We start from the raw sequence: 26,905 nt of genomic DNA, 5'->3' as shown, positions 1-26,905 counted from the left end.
ATACAGGTCTAATTTGATTAATCAGACATTCTGATGATGCACCCGCTTTTTTTATCTGACGCTGTTTCGCGATAGCAGCCGAGCCTAACGAGCGCGAAGAATAATCATTATGTGGCGCTGACTATCTCCGACATTGAAATATATATATATATATATATATATATATATATATATATATTGTTTTTCTGCGAGATTAACGATTTTAATTATGCTATACGTCGCTGTAGCGGTGCTTGCGTAGACACAGAAAAACGCGATCTTGATGCAAATTTTTATTTTCAATCGAATCGCGCGATAACGGTTGGCAAAGTTATTCAACAACGTTCTACGAGCTATGGTAATTGCGTGCACTCTTATAAAAGATCAATGTGTCTGTAATATCTTTGCTTTCGATGCACGTAATATATCGCTGGTGTCCACATACAAAGACTTGCACAATTCAGATTTTCCAATGACCAGCTCGATTTAGACTCTCTCCATGAGAACAAATTTCTTATTATTTGAAAATTTAAATCGGAATAGTCCAACTTTTTTAATTTTAAACTTGAACCAATATGAAAATTTTATTTAATTATTCGGCAATTCCAAGAATATTATGCATCTTTATCAATTTGGCTTTAGTAATACTTGTTTGTCTTTAACATCTGAGTTGCATCATGAAAATCTTAATCGATTATGTGCTACTCTTATTTGAATACGGACTGACGATATGGGGGAGAGTGAGGCAAAATTGCACTGAGCTAGAACTGCACACTTTGAATGTCTTTTAATAAAACTCTAGCGAAACTCTGGCAAAATGTATGTTTTATGAAAGGAACGTGTACGAGCAACTCAAATTATGCAGTCCCATTGATGTAAATTAGACGAGTGGTGTACCTTTTGAGGTCTCTTCTATTTAGAACAACTTACATTACGGCGTATACACAGTAATTTAATAGTAATTATACATTCCCGCACGCGATCAAATTAATTTCGAGAACTCGTCGGCCTCGAACAATTAAAAAACATTAAGACCTTTAAAAAACTCATTAAAAACGAGGATACTTTCGAGTGTAAAATTTATTAGCTCAGTATTATTTCAGCCGCTGTTATTGGGAAAGATGCTATATGACATGCGAATTTCAGGTCGAGTAACTGGCGTTTGCAAATTGCTAAAATAACTTTTCGACGGCCATATCCGGGTGTTCAAATATATATATATATATATATATATATATATATATATATAGACACACACACATGTTTAATCTAAATTCACCTAGGTACATGTATTGCATTGAAAAATCAATAGTGCGAAAGTGTGCAGTTGTACCCCGCTCTCTCCTGCACGCAAAAAATATAAATTATCAAATATCAATGTCATTTGCTCTCATCATTCGCACATCTTGTATGTGATAAATTTTTCGCTCACTGAATTTCCCTGGAAAATTCAGCGGTACTGTAATAGGCGACGAAATTTATCACGACAAGCGCAATACACGGGGAAACGGATGCAGCATGCAGACTTTAAACGTGAAGAGATGACGGGTGGTAATTGGTATAGTGTGTACTGCAGTACAGTCTAATGGTGTGATAATAACGTGTGTGACATCAAGCCTGTGAAAAAATCTCGTGGTACAGGTGTTAAAGGAATGTGTATCATAAGTATATCAAGATGGATCAGAAAAATGCGTGCGCACACGCACGACATGTAGATAGATAGATAGTAGACAGATAGGAGTGAAACTTTTTCAGCAATTTTACCTTCCACTCGCAGCATGAACGCGAGATTTAATTTCGGCTCCGTGTTAATTTGACATTCGTAAATCCCAGCGTCGCGCGGCTGGACGTATGCAATTTTGAGCTTCCACTCGTCCGAGGTTTCCGGGTGCGAGACGGAAAATCTCGCGTCTCCGGTGTACGTGTAGACCGAAGAGGTGAGTATGTGTAGGTCGCGCTTCCGCATCCACGAGATCTGCAACATTCCAATATTCGCCGCATGAGGTTTAATACGACGGCAGCTTATATCTTTTGTTTCTTTCCTACAAATACCAGAGCTGGCTGGATGACGTATTCAATTCCATCATACCTGCGAGTTTCGCCTTTCATTTTCCTTCTCTCGACGAGAACTCCGATTTTCAATCAATCGCCGCATATAAATGAATTTCGGTGACACGTCGCGAACGTCATTTTCGCTTTGACATGTTCCTTTTTTTTTAATAATACCGCGCGCGTACGCTCCAGAAACGGAGAAGGATATCAATCAAAATTAGCGATGCTCCAGTGCGCGCTGGGGCTGACTATCGATCCTCGGCTTTTTGTGCGCCGCTATATCTTCTGCTGTTTGTGCATTATTCCGAGCCGACATGACTTCTTGCTGTCGTCGCTCTATTTCGCCCCGTCGCTATCATACACCGGCTTGTATAATAATGTACGTAAAGCTGTAAGCCGTATATTATTTTTTTCTAAGCCGCGCGTCGGCAATACGTATACCAATAAGCTGACGTGAACTTCGTTATTGGAAAAATTCCCAACTCTTGTTGGATTTTTCAAACGGTTTTTCGACGTGAGGTAAATTAGACTGACGCGCAGTTTTATTATACGTTGAATGATTTTCGATACGTTGCCGAGTATTAATTCTGTGGCTGACAGCCAAAACGGCAGGAGTCCACTGTTTCAATCTTCAAACTCGCATACATATTATAAGATCGGAGCAAACGAGATAGGGCGCGATAGGTATACAAATCAATTCCAACTATAACACGCAATGTTACTCGAATGAATTTTTAAAACGATTCCAATAAACATAAGCCCTGCACTGTTGGTTTTTATTCCGAGTATTTCCTGCTTGATTGGATCGATCATTTGTTGTCCTTCGAAACAACCATTTTTGTCGTAAATCAGCAAAACCAAGTCCCAGGGACATGAAAAACTTGCGCCGTTACGTCGGGCACACAACCTGAAAACCGTACTCACGGACTTATTTTTCTTGGGTGTATATCCCAGCTTTAGGTCAACTTTTCAGCAACTTCCGCGACATTTTCACGGGAAAAGGCATTTGAGCAAGATATGAAATCCACGGTTATCTCGATTTCATTTTAGCTACCAGCTATTTATTAGAATGTTCTTTTGATGTACCAGTCATGTACAGCGACACTTGTCGATTAGAAAACAGAGGAGCGCTCTAATTAAAAAAATAAATAAATAAATAAATAAAAAAAAATAACGTCGTGAATAGCTTCGGTTAAGTTGGCTTTGGCGCGTCCAGTCTCTCTCCGTTTGATTCAACGGGAAGACTCGCACACACATAACAGCGCGAGGGGCAGCAAAGTGAGCGAACGAGGAGAAAAAACGCGCTACATACATCGCGTCGTGTCTCGACTCCCGGACTGCCTCCCTCTCTTCTGTATAGCGCATATAGGTACACACGCGCGGTATAAAGCGCGGCGCGCGCGAGAGAGAAAGCTCTGAATTGCCGGTGATAAATTGCGGCCGCGCTCGTAAATCTGTCTTTTGGGGAAAAAGCTCCTTTTCCTTTTCATTGTGGGCTATTTACGTAAAGTAAGTACCGGCCAAGTGGCTTAAACTTTTTATCGGCATTGTTGCCCGGCTCGGCCGATCGAAGATCGACAGCGGAGCTTACGTCCCGCGTAAGCGCATAGACAGTGCCAAACCACTTGCGGACGCGCGCAAGTGACAAATTAGTCGCGCGCCCGCTGCAGACAATTCCCCGCGCTCGAAACTATACACTCGCTCCAACTTCGCCGCGAGGGGAGAGCCAGGCCAGCTGGCAAAACATTGTTTCGCGCGAGGAGCCGCAAAAAATTTTAAACATTTTTTTCGACCATCATACACAGAGAGAAAGTGCAGCGCTCGTCCTTTTATTCCCTTCACTCCCCGGCTCGAACCCGCGCGGCGACTTTTTTCCCTCTTTTTCTCGAGCTTTCGCTCGTTCAGCTCTCTTTTCTCGACGTTACTCCGCTGGCGCGGACAAAAAAGGGAAAAAAACGAGTTGAGGCCATTGTTGCCGCCGAGACGAGATTGAAGTAATTTCTATACTGGCTCGCTGCTGCTACGTTACTCGCGCTCCTGCAGAGCCATCTCCGATGTAAATTTGTAATGCACTTTTCCAATATGAAATAAATTCCAGCTGCAGTGTGCATACTTTTTTCCACGCGCGCGCTAGGCAGATATATCGCCGGTAGCTGCTGCTGCTTTGTATCTCTCTCGCTGTTCAGAATGCTATTGGCTTTTTTGCGCTGTTAGTACCGGCGCTATACGAGCGCAGCGCAGCTCTCAGCGCGAGAAAAGGGAGGTAAGATATGGGATAAGCTGGTGATATGTAGCGCCAAGCCAGTCCAAGGATTTCCGCAGTACAAACAGCCCTGGTACACAGCCCCGCGATTCCTGCGCGCTCACTCTTTCCCGGCCTCGCCGAGGCTGCGCACCTGATGCTTTTTTGTGCGCGCTTCTTCATAATGCGCGTGATTCTTCTGGTGTTTCGACTTATATGCCTGCGGTACAGAAATTACGGGACGGGTGATAAATCGACTGATGAATCGGAAGACCGGTTGATTAATCAACTGGTGAACCGCGTGATTTAGTGCGGCGTCACCTCATAAATCAGGCAGCGCGCACGTGTGATGTATATGATACGTGATCGGGGCAACGCGTCCTCTTCTCGGGCTTTCATTCTCTATTTATACACGTATCATGGAGGGCGCATTATTTCTTTCACTTCGTACTGAAAGTTCTTTCTGGTCCAATAAAGCTCTACTGTTGCATTCTTGTTTCATCAGCGTCAATTTATAATCCCTTGTATTAGCAGCCGTCGGGATATTATAGTATCATATTGTAGTATCACTGTTACGGTCATTAATAATATCGTCTCATCCAGATCGCATCGACATTTATCGTCGAAAATTAACTTGTTTCACAATATTCCTTCGGTGCGGGCCTCGAAATGCGCATTTTATGCGCAAGCTGTCCCCTGGTATAAAATTCACCAGATTTTCTGGCCGCATCACTTATCAGTGCCCAGAAACTTCTGGCGACAGATAGTGGGCAATTCTGGCCCACTTCTGGCAAAGGTAAAGAGAGGATTGTTGGAATTCGCCAGTAATGTGTACGCACAAAAAAAAAAACACAGATATACAGAGATACAGTACAGAGAGGCCCAAACCGAAAGGTCTACTACCTGGGATTTATGTCACACACGCCAGCGTCAGTCTAGTTGAAGCAGCAGCGCTTCTGCCCCGCAGTCCGGGCAGCACAGCAGCCAAGCGCACATCAAGGGAAGGACACACAGGCTATAGTTTTCTACAGCATCTATACCTATACCTACAGTATAATACAGTCAAGCAGCAGTCATACAGTCATCATTGATATTCACACCTACTCTTGTACACATATTTTAATAATTGTTAACCAATAAAGTATTTTATATTATCATACACTCAACGCATATTCCTGATATTTTCAACAAGGATAATTTCAGATTAGGAGGTTAGGAGATGCACACACATATTGATTTCCGATGACTACATTCATTCATGATTTCTGCTTATTAATCATCGATTCCATCCGTTTATTTTATTTAATACAGCCCTACTCTATAATATCTACACATATTATGTGATATGCGCACTTCATTCTACACTTCATTCCACCTATAACGATGAATAAATGTAGTTATCGAGTTTTAAACAAATCAATACTCTCTCTCTCTCTCTCTCTCTCTATTCGCTCTCTGTACACTTTACTATCAACGCCACTTTTGGCGGCAGAACTGTTGGTTTGCTAAAATATATTGGCTTATATGGAGAGTTATACAAAATAATTTGGTGAGAAATTGGTATTGCTTTAAAACGGCGCAAACTTTTTTGAAAGAAAAATATCAGTGCCCTTCATGAATACAAAATTTTACAAGCATTTTAAACACATAGGGATTTCATAAGAAATATTTCTTGTCATTTTCCCATACAAGCTACACATTTTTGCGACCATTTAGTTCCGAAGGCGGCCACCAATTTATGTAGAATACGCGTAAAATAGCTCGATGCACAGAGCGAGTATCTTCGCCAGAATTTTGAGCACTAACCGTAGCGCCACTCCCGCATGATTTGTGGGAAGCTTCTGTTCCTGTACAGAATCCTGGACAATATAGCCTTAATTTTCTATCAGGGCCATGGGCAAGATATTATACTCGTTCGAAGCTAACTGTTTCAAATTCATCTCGTGGTCGAATTCAACTACTGCAACACCACACTGACCAAAACATCCGAGAATCCTCGAAGTCGATTCATCCGACACGCAATAAATGTACATTCCGGCCGTCGCGGCGCACGCGGATCTAACTTATCAACGTTACAGGCTCGACTTGCCTGTGCGCCGGCTAAGCGCCGACATCGGCCACATTTTCTATCAGAGAAAAGAAATACTCTCCCATATTTATGTCTCGCGTCCAAGGGAGCGCATTCCGGCCTTCCGCGCAAATACACTCGCGCACGAGGCACAAGAATCGCAGGAATGTAATCGTCGATATGCTGCAATTAGGCGCGTTCCCCGGCCGGGCACGAGAGAAAAAATCATCCTTGAAACGCCGCTATACGTCGAGATACACACTCTTTCAAGCCTCTTTAATAAAGCATTCCAGCATCTCGCCGAAAGAAGTCTCGATCGCGTTTATTGCCGCGCGCTGCGGCAGGCATCCGACGAATTCGGCTCTCTCTCTCTCTCTCTCTCTCTCTCTCTCTCTCTCTCTCTCTCTCTCTCGCCGGAAAAAGTCGGTTAATAACTCGCGTTTTCCGCAGTCCCCGCGTCCGGCGAGTATACAGGCTTTAGCTGGCGCGAAGAGGCAGGATGTTCGTCCTCGGAGAATTTCGAAGCTCTAAGCGCGTCTAAGCTCTCACGGCTGGCGCTGCGACGATCGTGCTCCGAGCGCGCTTTGCCGGATTTCGGATTAAAGACCCGGTGAGCCAAGCAGCTCCTCCACGTAATACCTGCCGGCTCCCTCTCTTAGGAATATTCAGCGGGGCTGACGATCGCGCAGCACTGTATACCGCCTGTGTGTGCGCGCGTGTGTGTATATAATATATATCCGCCGAGACTGACTACATAGCCCGCTTCTGAATATCTTATGTATCAATGTATACTCGCTCTGGATCTGCACTTTTCGCGCTATTCACCTGCTCTCATCATGATCACTCTGCATATTATATACTGTTTCGTATTAATTCGCGCTAATCGGTAGGAAATATCAACGTATATATACCTGCAGTGCACACAGACTATAGTTAATAATGTTCGTTTGAATTATTATATCGTATTAATTATATTCGAGCGATATTCAATCGCGATCCTCGATAAATCGCGCTGAAAACTTGGCTACTGCAGCCGTGATTCGATTCAAAATGGATATCTCGTATATCATATGTACGCGCGATGCTAATGAACGGAAAAGGAACGTGCGCGCGTGCACGTCTTACTCTCGATAAATCTCCAGTTTAATTAAAGCAAGTTTAAATGCCGTCCCAACATAATGCACTTATATATGCATTACGCTCCTAATCCAGCGTTAAATCAATTCTCGAAGCCGCGACAACTCGTGCGCTGTAGTATAACGACGACCGCGCGCACAAGGACCAATATCAGTCCCGGGCTATTTTCCGCGTGATTTAGATGCGCCGGCAATTTATCAGCAGCGCGAATTTGATGATTCTCCATCATTGCGTTCATTCGTCGCGGACAATGTCGCTGCAGCGGTTTTTTTATTCACAGTCGAATGGTCACGCTGCATTTTATCGTTCAATAGAGATAAATTGACTGTTTGACGGACATGATCGGTTAACGAAAAATTCAAGTGCATGCGTGTACGCGTATGAGCGATTCTACGAGAACTTTTGATTCGTATTGAGGCATATAAAATGTAATGAAAAAAGTCATAACAACTCGATTTGCAATTTATTTTTTCTTTAGATTTCATCCAGTGATTGGTCCTAGGAGTATGCTTCCAAAATTACAATACTTCTAGTGCCCGAATTCTCGTGTATAGAATTGCCTTTATATTAGGCGATCATCGCTGCAGTCTTGCCGGAGCGTGAATTTTCTACTTACGACGTAAGCAATTATACCTACAAGCGACGGCGGCCCATAATTATCGAGAGAGAGATAGAGAGAGAGAGAGAGAGAGAGAGAGAGAGAGAGAGAGAGAGAAAGAGAGAGAGAGAGAGAGAGAGAAAGAAAACGAAACGGTCGCTCGTCCCTCCAATAGCTATATAGGTATGCAGCTATGCGTATTCTGATATGAGGTAATACGATAAAATGATAGAGGCCATTACGGCATTACCGTGCGATCGCCGGGATGCTTAACGTGGCAGCTTAACTCAGCAGTTTGCCCAACGACAGCTGTGACATTGCGAGGTGATACGTCATCAAAGTAGGGCTTGTCCCACGACCTTGTCGGCTTGTTACTGCCCGCAACTACGCTCGCGAGGCTGGATCCTCCTGAAAGCCAAAATGATACAATGTATTATACAATTTTCGTTGTAAAACTGCATGTGATTATTTATATATATCACATCACATTTCGGACGTTAATTATTTTGCTAACATCCATTAGCAACACTGTACGTCATTGCGTAATAGTATGCCTTCGGCGAGAGACGTAGGCTGTGATTAAAAAAGTAACGAGACAGGTGGGACTCATGCACTGCAGTCTATCAATAGGTATACTTTGTTATGGGCAAAGTATGATGACTCTGCAAAGTCTGTCCGAATCAATGAATCAGCTTCCGGCACTGACTAATGAAAGCAGAATTGTTTTTTTTGCTTCCACCAGTTTTTGTAAAATCTGCACGTGTCTACAGCTACTATGCAAGTCTGTTATTTCGTGTATATTTCGTCGCTTCCTACGAAGACTAGCACAACTCAAAGTTTAAACAACCAATTACTATAAATATTTCCCGATTTTTACGAACTGTCCCTGATGAACATTTTTGAATATTCACAATTTACAATTTTTTAGAAATTTCCGAAACTTTTTAAAACTTTGAGGTTTGTCTGTCTTTGTCCAAGGTTTTCGTGAACTTAACCAACCCAATAATTTAATAAAAACGTGAAATACTCACATTTTAAGTAATATAAAGTCGCGAGTTGTGCCAGTTTTCGTTAGGAAATTTGAACTGTGCCAGTCTTCGTAGAGAGCGACGATTTGTGATCTATTCGCCTATTGAACATACTTTGGAATAAGCAAGTAAATCGTTGATTTCAAAAGTGCCAAAAGTAATTTCTATATGCAAACTCTGTAGGACGCTGTAAAACTCCTATTATTTTACAGAGCTGAGTGAAACAGTCTATTATAATAACGAGAAAATCGATAAAATCATTGTAATTGTAAATTTGACACCAATAAGGAAAATTCTAAAATTGTGTACCTTTCATATTTATTTTTCGAATACATTCGTATGCGCACTATAATAATCATATATTGTAGAGCGCTGTTTTGTGAACATGTTAAATTTTTTTATTTTCGTCAAGTTAATATTCAAAGCCCAAATATAAGCTGAAATTATCTTTACTGCGGGCGCAGCTTTTTGCATGCTCGTGAAATCAACGCTTTACGTTTGTGCAGATACAAATTCTGGATTCGTCCAAAAAGTAATATCCACTCTTGAGCCAAGTTAGGAAGGGAGAAAAATATAGGCGTTTCTTTTGAAATATTTTTCAATAATGACCGTTATTGAAACGGCATTTCAATTTACAGCGCTCTTCAATTGTCGTCGGAAGAATAGTTTTGTTATGAATTGTTTAAAATTGATCCATGACGATGCCAATATTCGAGCAAAAGTCGGGTCAAAAGATTCAAGATTCAAGCGGAAGAAAAAATCATGAACGGTAAACACATACCAAAAGCAATAAACGTCACCTGGCGCACGATTGAACGTCGCTCAGGTGCACGCGCATCTCTGATAGCCGCGCGCAGGTGGATTTTTTCTTCACTACGTTCATTCGGATGCATCAAAAAGCTCAAAGCGATCGAAGGCAATACAAGTCAGATATTAATTTCACCTGATCCTTGAGCGAGCGAGTCGAGAGCAGTTACCATAATAACTCGCAGTAAACATCGATCTCAGCGAAGGAGAAAAAGAGTCGAGGCGGGGAGCGTCTCGCAATAATCAAAAGCTTCTGTACGGCCCCCGCACGGGGCTCGTCTGATCGAGCAATTCCGAGCGTTGTATATCTGCGTCCCCGCGGCGACACACAAGTCCGCATTGTTTGCCCGGCAGTGAGAGGCCGAGAGATCGAGGACTGCAGGCACGCGGGGTCGGGAAAAAAGCTGTCGCCGGGTCGCACTGTACACAGTCAGTATAGTGCAGGAGCTTACACGAACACGGCGGCGAGCGGGCAGCAGGGGCCAAGTTGATCAAGAGACTATTGACTCTCGCTTTTCCTCCTTGATTGTCCGAGCAATTAATCAAGATCCTCCAAATCCACGGATATTGTTTCCGGAGCTCGAGCTCCCCCTCCCTCTCCCTCTTGCTTGCGTTTCCGTTTCATTCTCCCCGACGGCAGCGGCGGCAGAGGCTCTTCTCCTCGGGGCTCAAAGCTTATAGCCCCTCCACAGAGATAACGGCCGCCTCCGCCGCGGGATAAGGCGGGCCATTCTGCTGGAGAAAATTGCTAATTAAACTTGCGCTGAACGCGAGGCCATCGCGCTCCTTTAGGACGCACGATGCGTTATTTTTTCCCGACGGCCCCGCAACAACGCGCAGTTGCTCGGCTACGGCGGACAAGTTGATTCGCGCGCGTGCAGGTTGGGTAATTCGCTCGCCTCGCGTGCCTGCAACTATGCGCCGAGTTGGGCAAATAATTGCGCGCGTTCGGAACTCGAGCGCGCAAGTTGAGCGGCATGTGCGCAATAAGCGAACTTTCTTGCGCGCGGAGACTGCAGCAGCAGCAGCGGCAGCAGCAGCAGCAGCAGCAGCAGCAGCAGCAAAAATGCAATATACGCGCGGCTGCGCAAATCTTTGCAGCCGCTAATGGAGCGCGCGCTGCTCCTCCTATACTTAGCGGCGAAAGTAAGATAGAGAAACAAAGGGCTGGGTAATTTAATCTGCAGCATATGTCGGCCGCGCTCCTGCAGAGGCACTCCGATAATCCGCTAAAGTTGGCGCTCGCGCGGCGGCGTAAACGGAGCAGCCAGCGGCGGATCGATAACGGACTTGCAAATTATGTACAGCGCGCCCTCGCTACGCGTATACGTCCCTCGTTATCTGCGCGCGATACGCCGCGCGCCGCTGCGGGCTGCCCGCAAGGCTGAAGGCATTCTCGCTCTCAATGGACTGCCGCCGCTATTTGTTATGCCGTGCCACCAGTGCAGCCCAGCCTATCGATACAATGAATTTCGACGAGTATATCTGCCGAGACGTGTCCGGCCGATGTGTGGATGCGCGGGGGCCTCTTTCTACAGAATATATGGAAAATACGGCGCGTCAAGAGTCGAAAATAGCAACTACTTAGTAGTCGTCGGCGAGCCTGACAAATTATGAAAAGAGCCGGAATCCAGTAGTCGGGAGATATATACTCATGCGTATTTCCGGAACTCTGCAGCTTACCGCCCTCAACTTGATACTATAGAATATGCACTTATACAACTTTCCGCCGTATATAGTCATGCGAAGGAGCTCCTTATCAATATTTTGAGGCCGTTTCTCTCTTTTCCCGCGGCTGCGCAGGATGCCGGATAAAAACTTCAATGAGGCGCGGCCGTCCACAGTACTTTGCGACCCACTTTTTTTCCATTTTCCGATGAATACACATAATAATACGTATACGATGCTACATTCGCAAAGTTTCTCATCATCTCCGTAACAGCTGATAAACGATCCGCGACGACAGACAACAAGCACAAGTGCCTTGCACAACTCCATCAACAGCGGCTCCCCGCGCACTGACTCGTCCGCACACTGCAACTGCCACATACGTATAGCGCAGCTAAAAGAACCAAGTGACGAGTGGCATCTTGACATTCCGCTCACGATGACACATTTAGTAGTTAGCTATCCTTGATTCGAGACCTGCTTTGCGTATCCGATTAGCGCAGCCGCGTGCGTTTTGCGAATTCCGTATCGATCGCGTCGCGACGTGCCATCAAGCTCGCGCTGCATCGGCCGCGGATATAATTTTCGCATGCGCACTCGAAAACAAAAAGAGCTCGTCATTGTTGGCAAGAGTGCAGCGTCGTCGGCAGTCCGATTCAATTCACGTTCGAGGAGAAAAATAAATGGTTTTTGAAAACGGAGAGCAGCTGAACTCGGCGTGTGTTACGTCGGCCGTTTAAGTGATTCTCCTTCTCATTGCGTGACGAGACAGATCAGTGCTGCCGAGCGCTTTACGTAACTGTCGCGTTCACAGCTCCTAATTGTCATCGTGATATCTGCAGCAGCTTTCATTGGGAGGAATTTTGTATTTTTGCACGACCGTGAAACTCATTGCTCTAATTGCGGTGATTTTAATGTCTTATCGACGACTCGAAGACCCTAACGCTATCTTATATGTTGATGATCAAGATATAAGGCAATGAAAGAACGTCGAGTTTGAATATCTCTCAGCATAGCTCGTCTACCATGTATACGGTACATGATGAAAGAGTATCATATTCTTTTCCGACATCGCAACGTCGCAAACAGTCTTCCACTGAATAATCTCTGGAGCCGGCACCAATAACAGCAATGCGAGGAAAATTTTGTATTCATATACATTAGGTTGGCGGATTTGGGCTACAAACATTGCGACTTAGTTGCAAGGACTCCCTTAAGCTAATTCAAGATTCAAAAGAGTCAAAAGAATCGATGGAGTTATCTGCAGCCCGGCGTTATCAAAGCTCTACATGTAGAGTTGACACTGACGCCTAGAGCGGTCGGAAAAAGCAGATGCGGCTCACACCAATGACGGAGCAATTCGAACGCGTGCAGCTGGGCCATGTCGTGTGCTGCGCTAGTAATTACTCGCGTTGCTGCTGCCTCGACCGCCAATAGTATAGGAAGCGTCGCAGCAAGTAATAAGAATCTCGCGATCTCTTCGTCTGTATAAAAGCCTCCGACGCTCGGTCTGCGGAGACTGTCCATACTCGCTGTTTCGCGCGACAGCAGCGAAGCGCCGATCCTGTGCGTACAGAGCCCCCGAGTAGCGCAAGTGCACGCTCGCGTCTCGCGAACAATCCGAATAATGGACGACGCCATGCTGAGGAAGATCGCGAAGATCGTGAACGCGGAGTTCTGTGAGAAGATTCTCCGGAAATCGGAGAACGACCCGGGTATCCAGGTAACCGATGTTCTCATCAAGCCAGCCACGAACAAGGGTGACAATTACACTAGTGAGATGTTTCGTGTAAATGCAGAGTTCGCGCGCGCCGGCAAAAACGACGCCGAGAAGAAGACTTTTATCGTCAAGGTCGAGCCGATGGACGAAGGTGTGCGCCAAGATCTGGTGAGTTTTTTTCCTGCTGTCGGCGATGAGTTACGGCTGTTCTAGCGCGCAAAAAGCTACTCAAAAAGCTGCAAACATCAGCGAAGCAAACAAAGCGTGATCTCACCAGAAATTACGTTGAAACGTTGCTGATTTGAATGTCGCAAAACAGGCTTAGTCGCATATTCCGACCTCTCTGACAACGCCGCATCAGTATAATATAAAAAATGTTCCTCTCCCCCTATTAGGGAATCATGAATACCATCCCATCAACGTCATTCGTGGAAATGTCTTCATTCTATGCAGTATAGTTTTTTATTAATGTTCAGCCAATTTAAATGTGTCACTTGCAAATATGCTCGTATAGGAGTCCATATTCATGGACGCATGAAAACTAAAAAATAATGGATGAATACATAGAAACCTCATCTTTAAGGGCATGCCACAGTCCTGTTTTATCGACCCTAACTGAGATTCCACTTTTTGGCGAAACGGCTACTCAGAATGAATTTTCCTTTTGGGAAACGTATTCTGAGGGTCTAATAAAGGGCGGACAACTGCTGTAATGCTATTTGTTTGCCAAAAAGTAAATTTATTGCTAAATACAAATGAGCAAACCGGTATTTTTATTGACTAGGAAATTTAAGTGCGCTTCGCGCACTCCTTATCATGTCATAATTAACATTTAAATTTTGCTGCCTGCTCAGCGCCAACAGTTTGAAGCGTCTGTAGGTTATGTAATAAAATCCGTATTTCTGATTCACGTTCCTTAATTCTTGTATCAGGCGACCGATTCTCAATTAAATGCTTCACAACAAAGCCCATCACTTTCTTAAGAGAGGATTTCTATAGTAACCAACATGGCAACCGCAAACAACGGCTTCGTACGCAAAAATCAATTTGCAGTAATAACTTAAATTTTTTTTTAATAATTGCGAAAAAACGGTCGAGTGCCCATTATTATGCCCTCAGAATGCGATTCCCAAAAGGAAAATTCATTCCGAACATCCGTTTTGCCAAAAAGTGAAATTGAATTTTGGTTGGTAGGTCGATAAAACAGGAGTGTGGCATGCCCTTAAAATCGCGCGGCAATGCGTACGTTAATTATAACCTTATAACTGTTTTTCTGACTTGTCATACTTTTTGAATAAGTATCATTTGTCGTTTGCAGCAGACGTTTGAATGACTCTTCGAAATGCAAAGTTTTACTTTTCTGTTGTTGCGATAGAATTTTTTGTTGCCCATTATCAATTCAGCATTCTTCTTATTCTATATACACTGTAAGTTTCTGTAGTAAAAAAGTTCATGATCGATTGTATACAAGAGATTTTCGCGAGATCTGAGGAAACAGAAATTGCTTATGGATTTGTAAACTGTGTAGAACTTGTTGCTTTACATTGATTTCCCGCTGACTTAACGATTAATCTATCCCAGAAATCACGAAACATTTCATTCGAAACTACAATGAACGTTGATTGTCGAGTTTTAGAAACGTTATTGAAATGTAAGAATTTCCGCTTTTCTTGGAAGAGTGACCCCTGATAGCACAGAACCGTTTTAAAGCGTTAAAAAACGCTTTACTCTATATTAAACCATTTTAACTGTAAATATAGTTTACAGCACAGTGTGACTAAAATCCGTTGTTAAGTCACGCCTATCTGTGACTAAAGTAGTCCTTTTTTTGCACCGTGTTTATCACACTCGCTACGCTCGTGCGCTAACCTCACGGTGTAAATAAGGACTACTTTAGTCACGAATAGGCGAGACTTGCGGACTTTAGCAGTTTGTGCTATAAAATTTTATACAATACTCTTGACTTAAATGGTTCAGTTTTACACTGCGCTTAGCGCCCTCGCTACGCTCGGGTGCTAACTGCGCCGTGTAAAAAAGAACCATTTAAGTCACACGTATCGTAATGTACTATTAAAAACCTGCATAATATGTTTTGATCGTCTGCTCCGTGTGCAAGCTCTCATCTAACTGACTCGCGTCCAAGGACTCCGTTTTTCACGTCCCGAGAAAAAACAAAGCAACTGTTGTTTTTTCATGGCAACGCATTTCCCTCCCCGGTAACACACGCGCCAAATCGTCACTACAGAGCTCGATTCGAACATTCTTTGGAATTAAGCTCAAAGTTGTTCTTCGCGCTTGAGATAGCCGATCACAAAATAACTCGTTTATTCCGCGCCGGGGCACCGTGGCCCAACAGGAGGTTATGCGCTACGGTTCTATTTTTATTGTCGCGACAATCCTCGAACCGCAGTTCCGCCAATTTGAGTACATGGACAAAAATCCTGTTTTCTTTCGATCTCATTGGCCCCAGAGACACTATTTTTCTCTGTGCACGAGGCGACTGATCACAAAGGAGACAACATCATTCCTTCGTGCAAGGGCATCGTGAATTTTCGTACGAACTTAATATTAGAATTAAATATTAGACCTTGCATACAAATCTGTTACAATACGTGTGGTACTTCTTAACTTTTACACATTATAAAACGTCATATAAACGCTTTTTAAAAGGGTTGATTACTATATTAAAAATCGAAAAGCGGATATTTCCAATGTGTTTAAAACGTTGATAAAACGTTTTTCAAACTAGATTTATAAAGGTTAAGATGGTTTAGAGTAAAACGTTTTTTAACGTTTTTAAACGGTTCTGTGCTATCAGGGACATTGTCAATACAGTTCTGAACCGTTTTTCAGTTTTTATATTTTTAGGAAAAGGATATTGCAGTCTTGCAACATCATTTTTCCCATTTTAGTAATATTGTTGTCTGCTATACCCTGTTAGAAATGTTCAGTAGTGACTCGCTAGTCTACGCCCGGTTTAAAGTGAACTGGACAGTTGCCATGCGATTTTCGTCAGATTTTTACCCATGCCACTAGCCAAGGACTGCCAAGTGCAGTAAAAACAAGTAAATAACTATAAATTGACTCGTAATTATCGAAAAATACTTATGAAACTAATAAATAACTCTTAAATAACCATGTATAACACGTTTTAACCCGAATATTTTATTTTAACCCTCACAAAAATAAGTATTCTATGAACACACACTTTTGTAGGTTATGAAACTCGATGCATGAAATGTATTTTTTTAACTTCTAATTCTTGTTGACGTGCTGTGTAAAATTGACCTTCACACAACTTTGTCTCAATCAAATGTGAACATATAATAAGATAACTCGCAATACAGCATATACGTATGTACGTATTTTTCAGGGTTAAGCATCTTGTTGTTTACGTTTTGATTAATTTGGAATCTTAGTAGTGCTTGGCCAGTGCCTAAGTAGTCATCATGCTTTGAACTGGCCAGTCACTAGTCTTCTCGCCAGTTTCACTGCTCAATATACATCGCAAATTTATTTATTTTACGCAATTTACGAAAACGCGCTTTTCGCCTATGAAAAAGTGGAGCGAAAGTAGAGTTTTCTTTAGAGGGGACTGTCAAGTGGCCCGCTTTTTAAATCCCTTTCGCACCTGGCTTCGCCGATGAAGATGATTCAGTAGAGAGTATCGCGCGTTCGATAATGGGTGTGTAATTGTTTCGCTCTTGTATATTGTAGGGCATATAGACTTGATTTTTTCGTACGCTGAATACCTCGACATCGCCTATGTGAAAGTTCCGGGTAAAGTACGTGTTTATGATTTTTAAGCGGAATTTTCACCAAAACATCAAAAGCCACGTAGCGCACTACGAGATATAATTTTTTCCTGTTTCATGTGCTTTGAGAGTTCCAGGTGACTTATACGTTGTAGGTATTCGGGAAGAAGATTAATGTACACATCAAGAGCTTAGCTTTCTTGAAACTTATATTATAACGTAAAACATGTTTTGACACTCCCTAGGCGATATACGGTTTGGCGTATGCTGCGTCGCCAAAGCGTGGATGCTAAATTGAGCTTCGCACACGGCGTGTCAAATAATGCAGTTCGATAGTATACTATACGTAAGACGTGCGCATATAAGGTGTCTCCGGCATTTTTCGACTGGCATGCGGGAATCACCTACTTCGCGCACTAGTTCCGTAATCCACTTGTTAAATTACACTTTTTACTTATTTTCTTAGCCATACCGAAGTATTTCAAAAATCCCGAAATATTTCGAGAATCCAGAGAAAAGTCGAAGCTCTTTTTCGGTCTCGCACATCCTTACTTTATAGTCAAGCATTTTATTTGATTCTTCGTCACATTTGATTTCGGCTTCCTTTCATATAATATTTATAGTTTCTTTTTACAGGCTGACGCCGAACCGACACTTTTTGATACCGCACAACATGCCAATACTTGGAGGGGTCTCATTTTTAAATATTATAATAACCTGATCGCGCAGTATTAGGTAGCTGCAGTGTGAGTGATTTATCGATCTCGTGTTGTCCTCAGGTATCAAAAACGAGTCTCTTCTCGACCGAGATAATGATGATGACGGAGACCCTGGCGAAAATGAACGAAGTGCTGGGCGGCAATAGGCCACTCAACGGCCGAGGCTTGTTCACACAAAAGGAGGATCCGCCGTTACTGGTCATTGAAGACCTGGCGCCACTCGGTTTCCGCATGGCCGACCGTCAAGCCGGCCTCGACATGGACCACTGCTTATTGGCTATTCGCGGCTTGGCGAGATTTCACGCCAGCTCCGTCGCTCTTTGCGAGAAGGTAAGTACTCGGCGGCGCTATACAGCTGGCTCGTTACTCCGCTCGCGCCCGCAGTCGTATACACGCGCACAACACGAGCGGCACGACGTAACGGCGAGAGAGCTCGTTCCAATTGAACCAGCGGCGCCTTTTTTTCGCTTTTTCGCCCATTCAGGAGCCGAGGCAGAAGGAGCTCTACAGCTGCGGGCTCTTCAACATGAGACAGCCGGTGGAGATGCAGGCCTTCTTCATCGAGGGCACCAAGCAGCTGGGTCGCGAGATCGCCCACTGGCCCGAGCTCGATTCCAAGTGAGTCCCCTTTCGCTTCCTTTCATTTTTGTCCGACGAACTTGCGTGAGCCGGCTTTTCGCGCAGGTACTCCGACAAGATCCTCAAGTTGGCCGACAAGGTGTACGAGAAGGGCTCCGTAGTCAGCGTCTGCCGGGAGGACGAGTTCAACGTAATAAACCACGGTGACTTCTGGGTCAACAACATGCTGTTCCGGTACAACGAGAAGAACCGACCCGTCGGACACATTTTCGTGAGTGACCGCATTGTATACAATACAGACTACTGTTACATGACGATCGTAAACACTGACCCTGCGTCGCGTGTAGACTCTCGAAACGCTAACCCTTTGCTTCGTTTATCTTGCGCCGAGCATGCCCCCCTTTCTCCGCACTTATTTCTTCCTCGCGAAAACGCCCCACCCTGCGCGACGACGATTTCATTTCCAATTCAATACGTGCCCTGAAGTTCAATTGGACTTTGGCTCATGTACCTATAGGCCGCTGTTCTGCGCGCACTTTTCGAACTCGTACGGGGGCCGCCAAAATAATTAAAACTCGCGCTCTCGAGCGTATTCGCCAATTTATTATTCAAGGCTCCGACGACGAGTGAGCGAGAGATCGTGAGGGAGAAAAAAAGGAGCATTTTAAATTTAGATTCTTCGGCCGAGTTGCGCGCTTTCTGTCCCGTCGAAAGGGCCGACGCGGTGGCACTTAAAGTTTTCCTCTCCCGCCTGTACGGGGTTATATTATACTTAATACCTGCCGTGTGCGGCGGGATGAAAGGGAATTTAATATGCATATTGGAAGGCGATTTGTATTCAGAATATTCAGACGGCAAATGAGTGGCCTTCATTTTCGCATGTATCTCTCCTTGCTGCGACTTTGTGTTATTGCATGCACGAACTTCGCTCTGATTCGAGTGCTTACTCGTTAAGCGGGTTCCAGCCTGTTGATGCTAGCATTCGAATTTCGCGGCATAATCAGACGAAATTCAAAGGCCGAATTCTACGAATCGCTGCGTGACCCTAGCATCGTATGTCACCAAAATATTCCGTGAGAATTGAACTTGCTCTCCCTTTTAAACAAGATATAAGAGCCATCGTTTTAGTTTCGAGAGTCCAATTGTTTGCTCTAGCAATTAGTTGATCTGAGTGAGTAGGTCTAGTGTCCGGTAAAACAGAATTGCTTATACATTAGAAGCTAAATCACGATTCTCGGATATTAAAGGATTGATTGATAAGGAGTTCCTAATCCTAGTCGATTCTGATCGAAAGACAAAGCAGTGTTATTGATTCTAGTATTCTCTCTTTCTGTTGTAAGTGTATCTGCATTTCTATTATATTCCGAAAATGACTTAACTGGTCACCTAGCAGCTGATCTTTCAGTCGGACATTCTCTGCTCCATTCTCTTCTTCAATTTGAGAACGAGCATCCAAAAGTTCCGTGTATCGTACGCCATTGCGATTCTTCAATCGAATAGCTTCCTGTAGCTTTTTATCCAATGCAGAAATTTCTGCATTCGCTGCGGTGAGTGATGGTCGAGACAGCTCAGCCGGTTGAACCGGTCTTCTTGAGGTTTTTGACATTTTTCCGGAACGTAGAAGCATGAATTTTTCACTCGATCACTTTTTGAAATCACTATCCCGGGCGAGCCCCGAAAATGATTTGACCGGGTCCGACTCAACGTAAATAAGAACACGTATTTACGGAAAAGGAACACAGACTCATACTTACTCTTTATTGAAATCGTGCACGTCTCAGCTAATCAACTGCCACGATCATAGACTGAACATAAACAACAACATTCGCGCTCGATCACAAGATTATGAATCAGAGGGAGTGGATACACCTTGAATGGTAGAAAGATGAAAAAAAAAATTTATTTTAGCTGTGTATATCCACCTTAAACCGTTCCGTATTTTTTAATTCTGCAGCCACTCGAGGTTGTACAAAATTGAAGATTGGCAAAAATGAAAGGGGGTATAAAAATTGGCCGCAGACTTATAATACGCGGGTTCGGACGAATTGCCCGCTGTATAAATAAAAATCACGAGCACATCGAGAGCCAGAGCGGCGACTAAAATCTCCTAAACACCCGGTTGCAGGTGGACTTCCAGATGTGCGCCTACACCTCGCCGGCGATAGACCTGCAGTACTTTTTCAACACGAGCCTGGCCGACGACACGCTGCTCGCGCACGAGGACACGCTGCTGCACGAGTACCTGCGAGTCCTGTCGTCGACGATGTCCGAGGTGGGCTGCAAGACGCCTCCGCCCACGATGGCCGAGCTCAAGAGGATGTTGCGCGAGCGCGCGCTCTACGGCATGGTCGCCTCGTTCACGATCCTCCCGGTGCTGTTGGTCGACAAGAGCGAAGCCAAGGACCTCGGCGAGATCATGGGCGCCGAGGGCGACGCCTACGACAATCCGGCCTACAAGGGCAAGCTCTACAGGCAGACCATGGCCAGGAGGCTGCCCAAGTTCGATGAGATGGGACTGCTCGACTGAGCGCCGGCTGTATTTACCACACAACAACTCCCTTCAACAATTTCGTTCTGTTATTTGTACACGTTGCAAAATACACATGACGTCTGTCTGCAAAAGTTCCGCATTCATTGCCGACGGTCTCCCAGCGAAATGCAAGCTCGCAAAATCCACCAATCAGCGAGTTTCGAAGCCCGCGTCTCAGATCGATCCAGTCGGCACTGGTGTGGCGCACATTCCAGCGCAACAACGCTCGCACACATCGTCGATAATAAATATACTTTGGCGCAGGCAGTCATGCAACGGTAACACCCGTTATTATAATTGTCGCCAGCGAGAGAGGCCGAGAGTCGCGTTAATTGCGTCGGCAAATTATTGCTGCTTGAAGAAGCCGACGCTTTAACAAAATCAAATTGAGCGCGCGTACGCGTAATGTGCGCGCGGCGACAATAGTTTTCATTAAACCGACCGCGGCTGATGAATCACCGCAGCCGCGGTTCATCCGGAGAAAAAAGCGCCGTTCCGATGGGAAAAATGACTCGTTAGTTTCTTTACTGGCGCACGCGCGCGCGCATCGGGAGGACGCACAGAAGCGCGCAATCATAATCATAGCCCAGCGGAGCGAAGCAGGGACTATTTGCTCGCAATCAGTTTACACGCAGTTTCCCGTGAAACGTACGCCCCTGCGGCGGCAGCGACAGCACACACAGCGTTAGAACGTTAATGCAGTGCTTTGAGCGCGAGTACGTGTCCGCTATGCGAGCTCTTTTTTCTCCCGCAGGCCGGCCCTCGAGCGCCGGCGGGATAAGAAGGAGAGAAAATAAAGTCACCAAGTCGCGAGCGCGAGCGATAAGATATGGGCGATGAGGCGCTGAAAGTTTTATCACGCCGACGGCCGGGAGGAGTAATGTGATGAAGAGAGCGCCAGATATGGCAGGCGCGCGCTTCTCCCTAATACGGGAAGAAAAAGACGCAGCGCATGCATAGTACACGATGTACGTACGTAGCTCTCGCTTGCCGACGGAGTGTAGTGCATACACAGCCGGATCGAGTCTAAGTAAATGCGCGGTGCAGAGAGCCGAGTCAGCTAGTGTAATGCCGCTCGTTTGCGCGCGAGTCCTGATTTCAAGGGCCGACTGTATCAGCGCCAGAATAAATATAAGCGCCGGCGCGTGTAATTCGTGCTCAACAGTTACTCCCCTACATTCGATTTGCTATTGGAAGCCGTCCAAGCGCCCGGAATATTGTTTAAAAAATCCTGCGCCACAATAAAACAGCTCGGAGTGAGGACAGTATCGGGGTGGAGCCGCGCGTTTTTCCTCGATAATCCCCCTCCCCCTCTTGTGTGTGGGCGAGTGGTGTATTATTCATCGGGTGAAAGAGAAGCGGATAAACGCTGCATTGTTTATGCATTAGTCCGGCGTATAGCCATCGACCGGCGCGGCTTTTGCCAGCTGCCTGGGGAAGCCCTCCCCCGCGCGCGCATCGGATGATATTCTTTCGAGAGAGAGAGAGAGAGAGAGAGAGAGAGAGAAAGAGAGAGAGAGAGAGAGAGAGAGAGAGTGTAGCGGGGGGAGGAGGGCTGTTACTGCGACTACTGTCGTGCATTGTAGTGGAGTGCGCGCGCGAGCGGACTTTTAGGTGATTGTGCTCCGGGAATGTCGGGGAGGAAGGCTGCACTTGATATTAGAGCCGCGCGCGCGTTTTGTTGCGACGGGATGTTTTATGCGGACGACTTCTGTCTCTCTCTCTCTCTCTCTCTCTTTCTCTCTCTCTCTCTCTCTCTCTCTCTCTCTCTCTCTCTCTCTCTCTCTTTCTCTTTGCGAGTGTGTTCGTGGGCATTTGCGATGCTCTTTTTCCGGGAATCGCTATGTGAGCTGACGTTCGATGAGCTCGTTTTCCTGCTTTTCCCGGCAAATTTTTAAATTAATTCAGTTTCCGTACGCACTTTTCATCGCAAGATAACGCAGTTTATCACTCAACCTATATTTCATGTTTCGCGTCCAGGTTCAAGTGCGTTAAGGTCGCTTTTGACGTTAAAAAAGTCGCTTGTAAAATGGCACAAGCCTTAATTGAAAAATGTAAACGGAAGATAATAATTAAAGCCTGAAAACTTGCAGAAGTCGAGGTACAACGAAAGATGGTTTTACCTTCTAAGCGATTCCGTATCAACATAATCATAATTATCGTTAAAAAGTTTCAAATGCGGAAGCTGCAGATTTGACCCATTTTTGAGCTCTGCACATACCCAAGCTCCAAACCATGTTTTACGAGCGCTCAATAATTCGTCAGTTGTTTAACTAACTCTCCATAAAGCCCTGCAAATTTCGAGTTAATTCCGAACCGAAGCAAAATGCTTATGACTTTTTTCTCATGCTCCAAAAGTTTACCAAACCTTGACCACACCTTTTTCATATAGAAAACTCTATTAAATAAGACGATTCGAAATAACGCGAGCGCATGAATCGAGTGCGCGGCGAACATCTAAGAAAGCCGCTATCGCAATCGGGAAAAAGAGACTGGAAAAAGTGCACTCACCCGTGGTTCTTATCGTAGGCATGACGAGGGCAGACTGAGCGAAGCGCAGCGTGTGCAAGCCTCCGAGGAGCGCCAAGACAGCTTGGAAAAAGCTCGCTGACAACATCCTCTCACTGCGCTCCCATGGGTGCGGATTCCTGCGAGACAGAGAGAGAGAGAGAGAGAGAGAGAGAGAGAGAGAGAGAGACAGAGAGAGACATACAGACACACACAAGTATTGTCCTCGGCCCGTCGTCAAAGCAGCGAGTCACAAAGCTGGACATGCATATCTACGGATGGTCGCGAACTTTTCGCGGGAATTCTCGAAGACGAGAGTTCGAAATTGCGCGAGCACGTTCCGCCGGCCGGATGATAGCGCGAGCGAGGACGAACCGGGTGAGCGGCGCCGCTGTGCCCGTACTTTCTCACTTGCGCCTCGTCGCCACAATAACCGAAGCATCTTTTCAGCCTCGGAGCCTTGTGCCGCGTTTGCATCCGCCCGGGGAAGCTCCAACTTTTGTAATGTACTTCTGGCAGACGCTAACGATCCCTATTCAACGCTCTAAATGTCACTTGGCAAATGGGCAAAATTTTTAGTCCTGCGCGCGATAAGTGCCGTGTCTCTGGCAGGACTCTCGCGATGCGCCCCTGCGGGCATTAGCGGACTCCCCCGCCCCTCGCTCTTGTTTTTAGCCGCGCGCTGGTTCGCGCTTGTTGGCCGATAGTAAACGCAGGGATCCATGTCCGCGGGTCAACGAGGCCGGCCCGCGCGCATACCCATATTTGTACGCTCGCGCGGGAGGGCAAGCGTCCTCCGCCCGGAGCCTCGTGCACGGCAAAGGGAAATATAGCGCGCGGGCGTGCAAAAGAAAGACCGAGGGAGAGAAGAAGAATGCAGTGCCGGGAAAACTCTCCATAAACGGTCTATCTTTCGGCTCGCTCGAGCTGGCCGGGCCGTCTTTTTCTCTCTCTTTCTCTCTGTTGTGGCGTCGTCAAAGCCCTTGCCAGGAGCGCGCGCGCGATAAGCCCGTCTCCTCGTGGTCGTCGATGCCCGGGCGCCGCACGGCGAATCTATTTTAAATTCTCACCGGGTGCAGCCGCGACTCGCAGATGCCTATACAACACTCTATGCCCGAGGAGAAAAGAAAGAGGAGCCGCCCTGCAGCCGCCACCCCCTGGAAATCTACTTGCCTCGACCTCCTTTGCCCCTTGCCTTCACCGTGCATCAGATTAATTACTCGACATTACAAGCATTCGTATACACGTGCAAGTGCTCCAGGAGGCAGTTCCTTCAAAGGCATCTCGTTGCCCCCTGCGGAGAAAGGTCGGTTATCGAGAAGCGCGAGTAAAAACGCGATTAACCCGAAACGCGACTGCGGAGTGCGCTATATCTTGGGAGCTTTTTGCCGCGCGTGTGATGTATGCCGACGCGTCGGGGATAATGCCTCGCCCGATCCATCATCTACCGGCGGCGATGCATGCCGCGACTTAATTTCAGTTTCTCTTTCGAATCGCTCCTTTTCGCGCGAGCGCCGTAATTTCCTCCTGCACCCGATCGCGATGCAGCCTTTTCACGGGGGCGTTAATCCGAATTCTGAAAATCCCGCGTCGAACCGACACGCGCCGGACAGCTCAGCCGCGCGCGAGATTAAGCGCCTCGATAATGCATGCAAACTGCGGCCGATTACAGCGATATGCAGGGCTCGATGATGCTTCGTCGATTACAGATTTTTTTAGGCTCTAAAGCGACCGATCTCGAGAGCGGCATACGCGTTGAAATGTTCGGGCCATAAACGCGACTGATCCCACTCGGAATTAGAAATTCCAATCCCTCTCGTCACGTGAAAAAAAAAATAGATCCTAAGGCGGAATCGGCAGTTCTGCAATCCGTAACGCGCGTGCAGAGCAATCAACGAAACACAGCACAACAGCGAGAGGGGCCGTACCGAGCGGCGTTAGTCGGCTCGATCGAGAGGAATGGACAGTTGGCCGGGCCTCTTTATCTTGGCCCAGTCGAGCACGCGTATACATGCAGGCACGTCGAGGCAGCCCCGCGAGTCATCAATCATCGGCCGGCTTTGACACGCGTCTATACGTCGCTCATCTCCGTGCGTGTATACGTGTACGCGCGCGAGCGTCGGCGGAATTGATTTACCGAGCTGCATAGAGTTTCGCCGAATCGCTCTTCCCAGAGGAAGATAAGAAAGTGCAGACGAAGAGGAAGCAGGCGCACGTTGAAGAATTAAAAGAAACGGAGGCGAGGAGAGCCCGGCTGTATAGTGACATAATTATAGAAGAGGCGAGCAGAGCGCGAGAGAGCGCTCCTGTTTCTCATGGCAAGTGGCGGAGCGGGCCGCCGAAAGGGGAGCAGAGGCGCCGGCCGAACAAGTCGCTATTAATTAACTCGAGTCTCCGTCTTTGCGCGCGGCTCGAGAAGCTGCATGCACGTTCTCTCCGGCGTGCGGTACTCGGACTTTCTTTGCACTGATCGAAATGAACGCGCGCTCGTTGCGAGGACAGCGCGTAGCCTAGGCATGGAAGAGCAGCCTTACATGCGCTGACCGTTGTCGCAAGGAGTGCTCTCCTTGGGTTGGCGGACCAGTCCCTCAGTAGCGCAGGCCGCAATGTCTCCTCGGAGCAGAGTCTAGCATTGTCATCGTCGTCGTCGTCATCGCCTCCCCAGCAGCAGCAGGTTCCACGGTACAGCTCGTGCAGCGCACTCGACGCACCAAGACGACGCACACGTACAGGCATCACATCACTCGAGAAGGAGGAGAAGGAGATGCGTCGAGAGGACACAAATGACGCTGCGAGAGAACGGGGACGGAGAGGCGGCAGCGAGTCTGGGCGCCGGCGCTGCCGAGCTCGAACTGCTGCCGTCGCTGCTGCTGGGGAGTCGACGGCGCTCGCGTAGCCGGCGAGCCCCACTCCCGCTCCTCTCCTCCCCTCGCGCTCGCTGCCTACCCCTGGAGCAGCAGCAGCAGCCGTTCGCACCCCGTGACCGCAGCGCTCGAATTATTAAGCCTCTCTCTGCGCCCTCGCGCGCAAATAAATAAAATCGCGCACACGCTCGCCTTTGCTCGATTGATCCGCTCTCTCGCGTCGTATGAATGGCGCGCGAGTCTTTTTTATGCGATTCTGCGCCACTGTAGCGCTCGGGAGCTTGCGCTGCAATCGAGTTAATCAACGGGCTGTCAATCGCGGCCGTGCGTGGACGAGGGAACAGCGCCCCTGATTTCTCTTATGAATACTGGATTAGGAAGCGCGGGCGTCTTTGCTTTGTGCCAGCTGAGACGAGGCCGCGAGGTAGAGTTCGCGCATTTCTCATCACACGTCGGCTCGTCGTTTGGAAATATTCAGCTGCACAGGTGCATCGTGCATGCCTATCCACCATGCACAGGACTACCGTTTTCTTGAATCATAGAGCAAAAATAAGCGCTTGGAAAAGCATCGAGAGCCCTACACCAAAATTTTATCGTTTTAGAGCCCGTATTTCGTCGACGGTACGCCGTGTTGAAGCCACAAAAATATTG

The 26,905-nt window shown here is 46.4% G+C and overlaps 2 protein-coding genes across 9 annotated transcripts in view; one reads left to right on the top strand and one right to left on the bottom strand.

The window, feature by feature from the left end:
* LOC100115853 (hemicentin-1) overlaps window positions 1-26,257 on the bottom strand; it is a 30,702-nt gene extending 4,445 nt beyond the window's left edge. Inside the window, exons 1-4 of one of the 7 annotated variants that reach the window (XM_031929837.1) lie at window positions 25,925-26,257; window positions 23,394-24,684; window positions 8,327-8,484; window positions 1,744-1,954 (exon numbers count right to left, since the gene is read on the bottom strand). In XM_031929837.1, coding sequence (XP_031785697.1) covers window positions 1,744-1,954; window positions 8,327-8,484; window positions 23,394-23,499 — 475 coding nt within the window. In that variant the 5' untranslated portion in view covers window positions 23,500-24,684; window positions 25,925-26,257. Of the gene's footprint in view, window positions 1-1,743; window positions 1,955-8,326; window positions 8,485-11,563; window positions 11,972-23,393; window positions 24,685-25,924 lie in introns of those variants that run through there. The other 6 variants (XM_008214996.3, XM_031929836.1, XM_008214992.3 and 3 more) reach the window with 6 other exon arrangements.
* On the top strand, window positions 12,952-20,974 carry LOC100115890. Of its 2 annotated transcripts, none has more exons than XM_001600434.6 (5): window positions 12,952-13,467; window positions 17,834-18,103; window positions 18,258-18,391; window positions 18,458-18,623; window positions 20,478-20,969. In XM_001600434.6, exons 1-5 carry the CDS (start codon window positions 13,207-13,209, stop codon window positions 20,877-20,879), a joined length of 1,233 nt encoding a protein of 410 aa, XP_001600484.1. In that variant the 5' UTR covers window positions 12,952-13,206; the 3' UTR covers window positions 20,880-20,969. The 2 variants fall into 2 exon arrangements, with proteins under 2 accessions (XP_001600484.1, XP_031785698.1); XM_031929838.1 differs by having other exon boundaries at window positions 13,074-13,467; window positions 18,225-18,391; window positions 20,478-20,974.
* Window positions 26,258-26,905: the final 648 nt, after the last annotated feature.

This window comes from Nasonia vitripennis, chromosome 4 (genome assembly GCF_009193385.2).
Source record: "Nasonia vitripennis strain AsymCx chromosome 4, Nvit_psr_1.1, whole genome shotgun sequence".
In the NCBI taxonomy this organism is placed as follows: domain Eukaryota; kingdom Metazoa; phylum Arthropoda; class Insecta; order Hymenoptera; family Pteromalidae; genus Nasonia; species Nasonia vitripennis.
The sequence above is the reverse complement of the archived record's forward strand: the minus strand, read 5'-3'. Positions and strand labels throughout refer to the sequence as shown.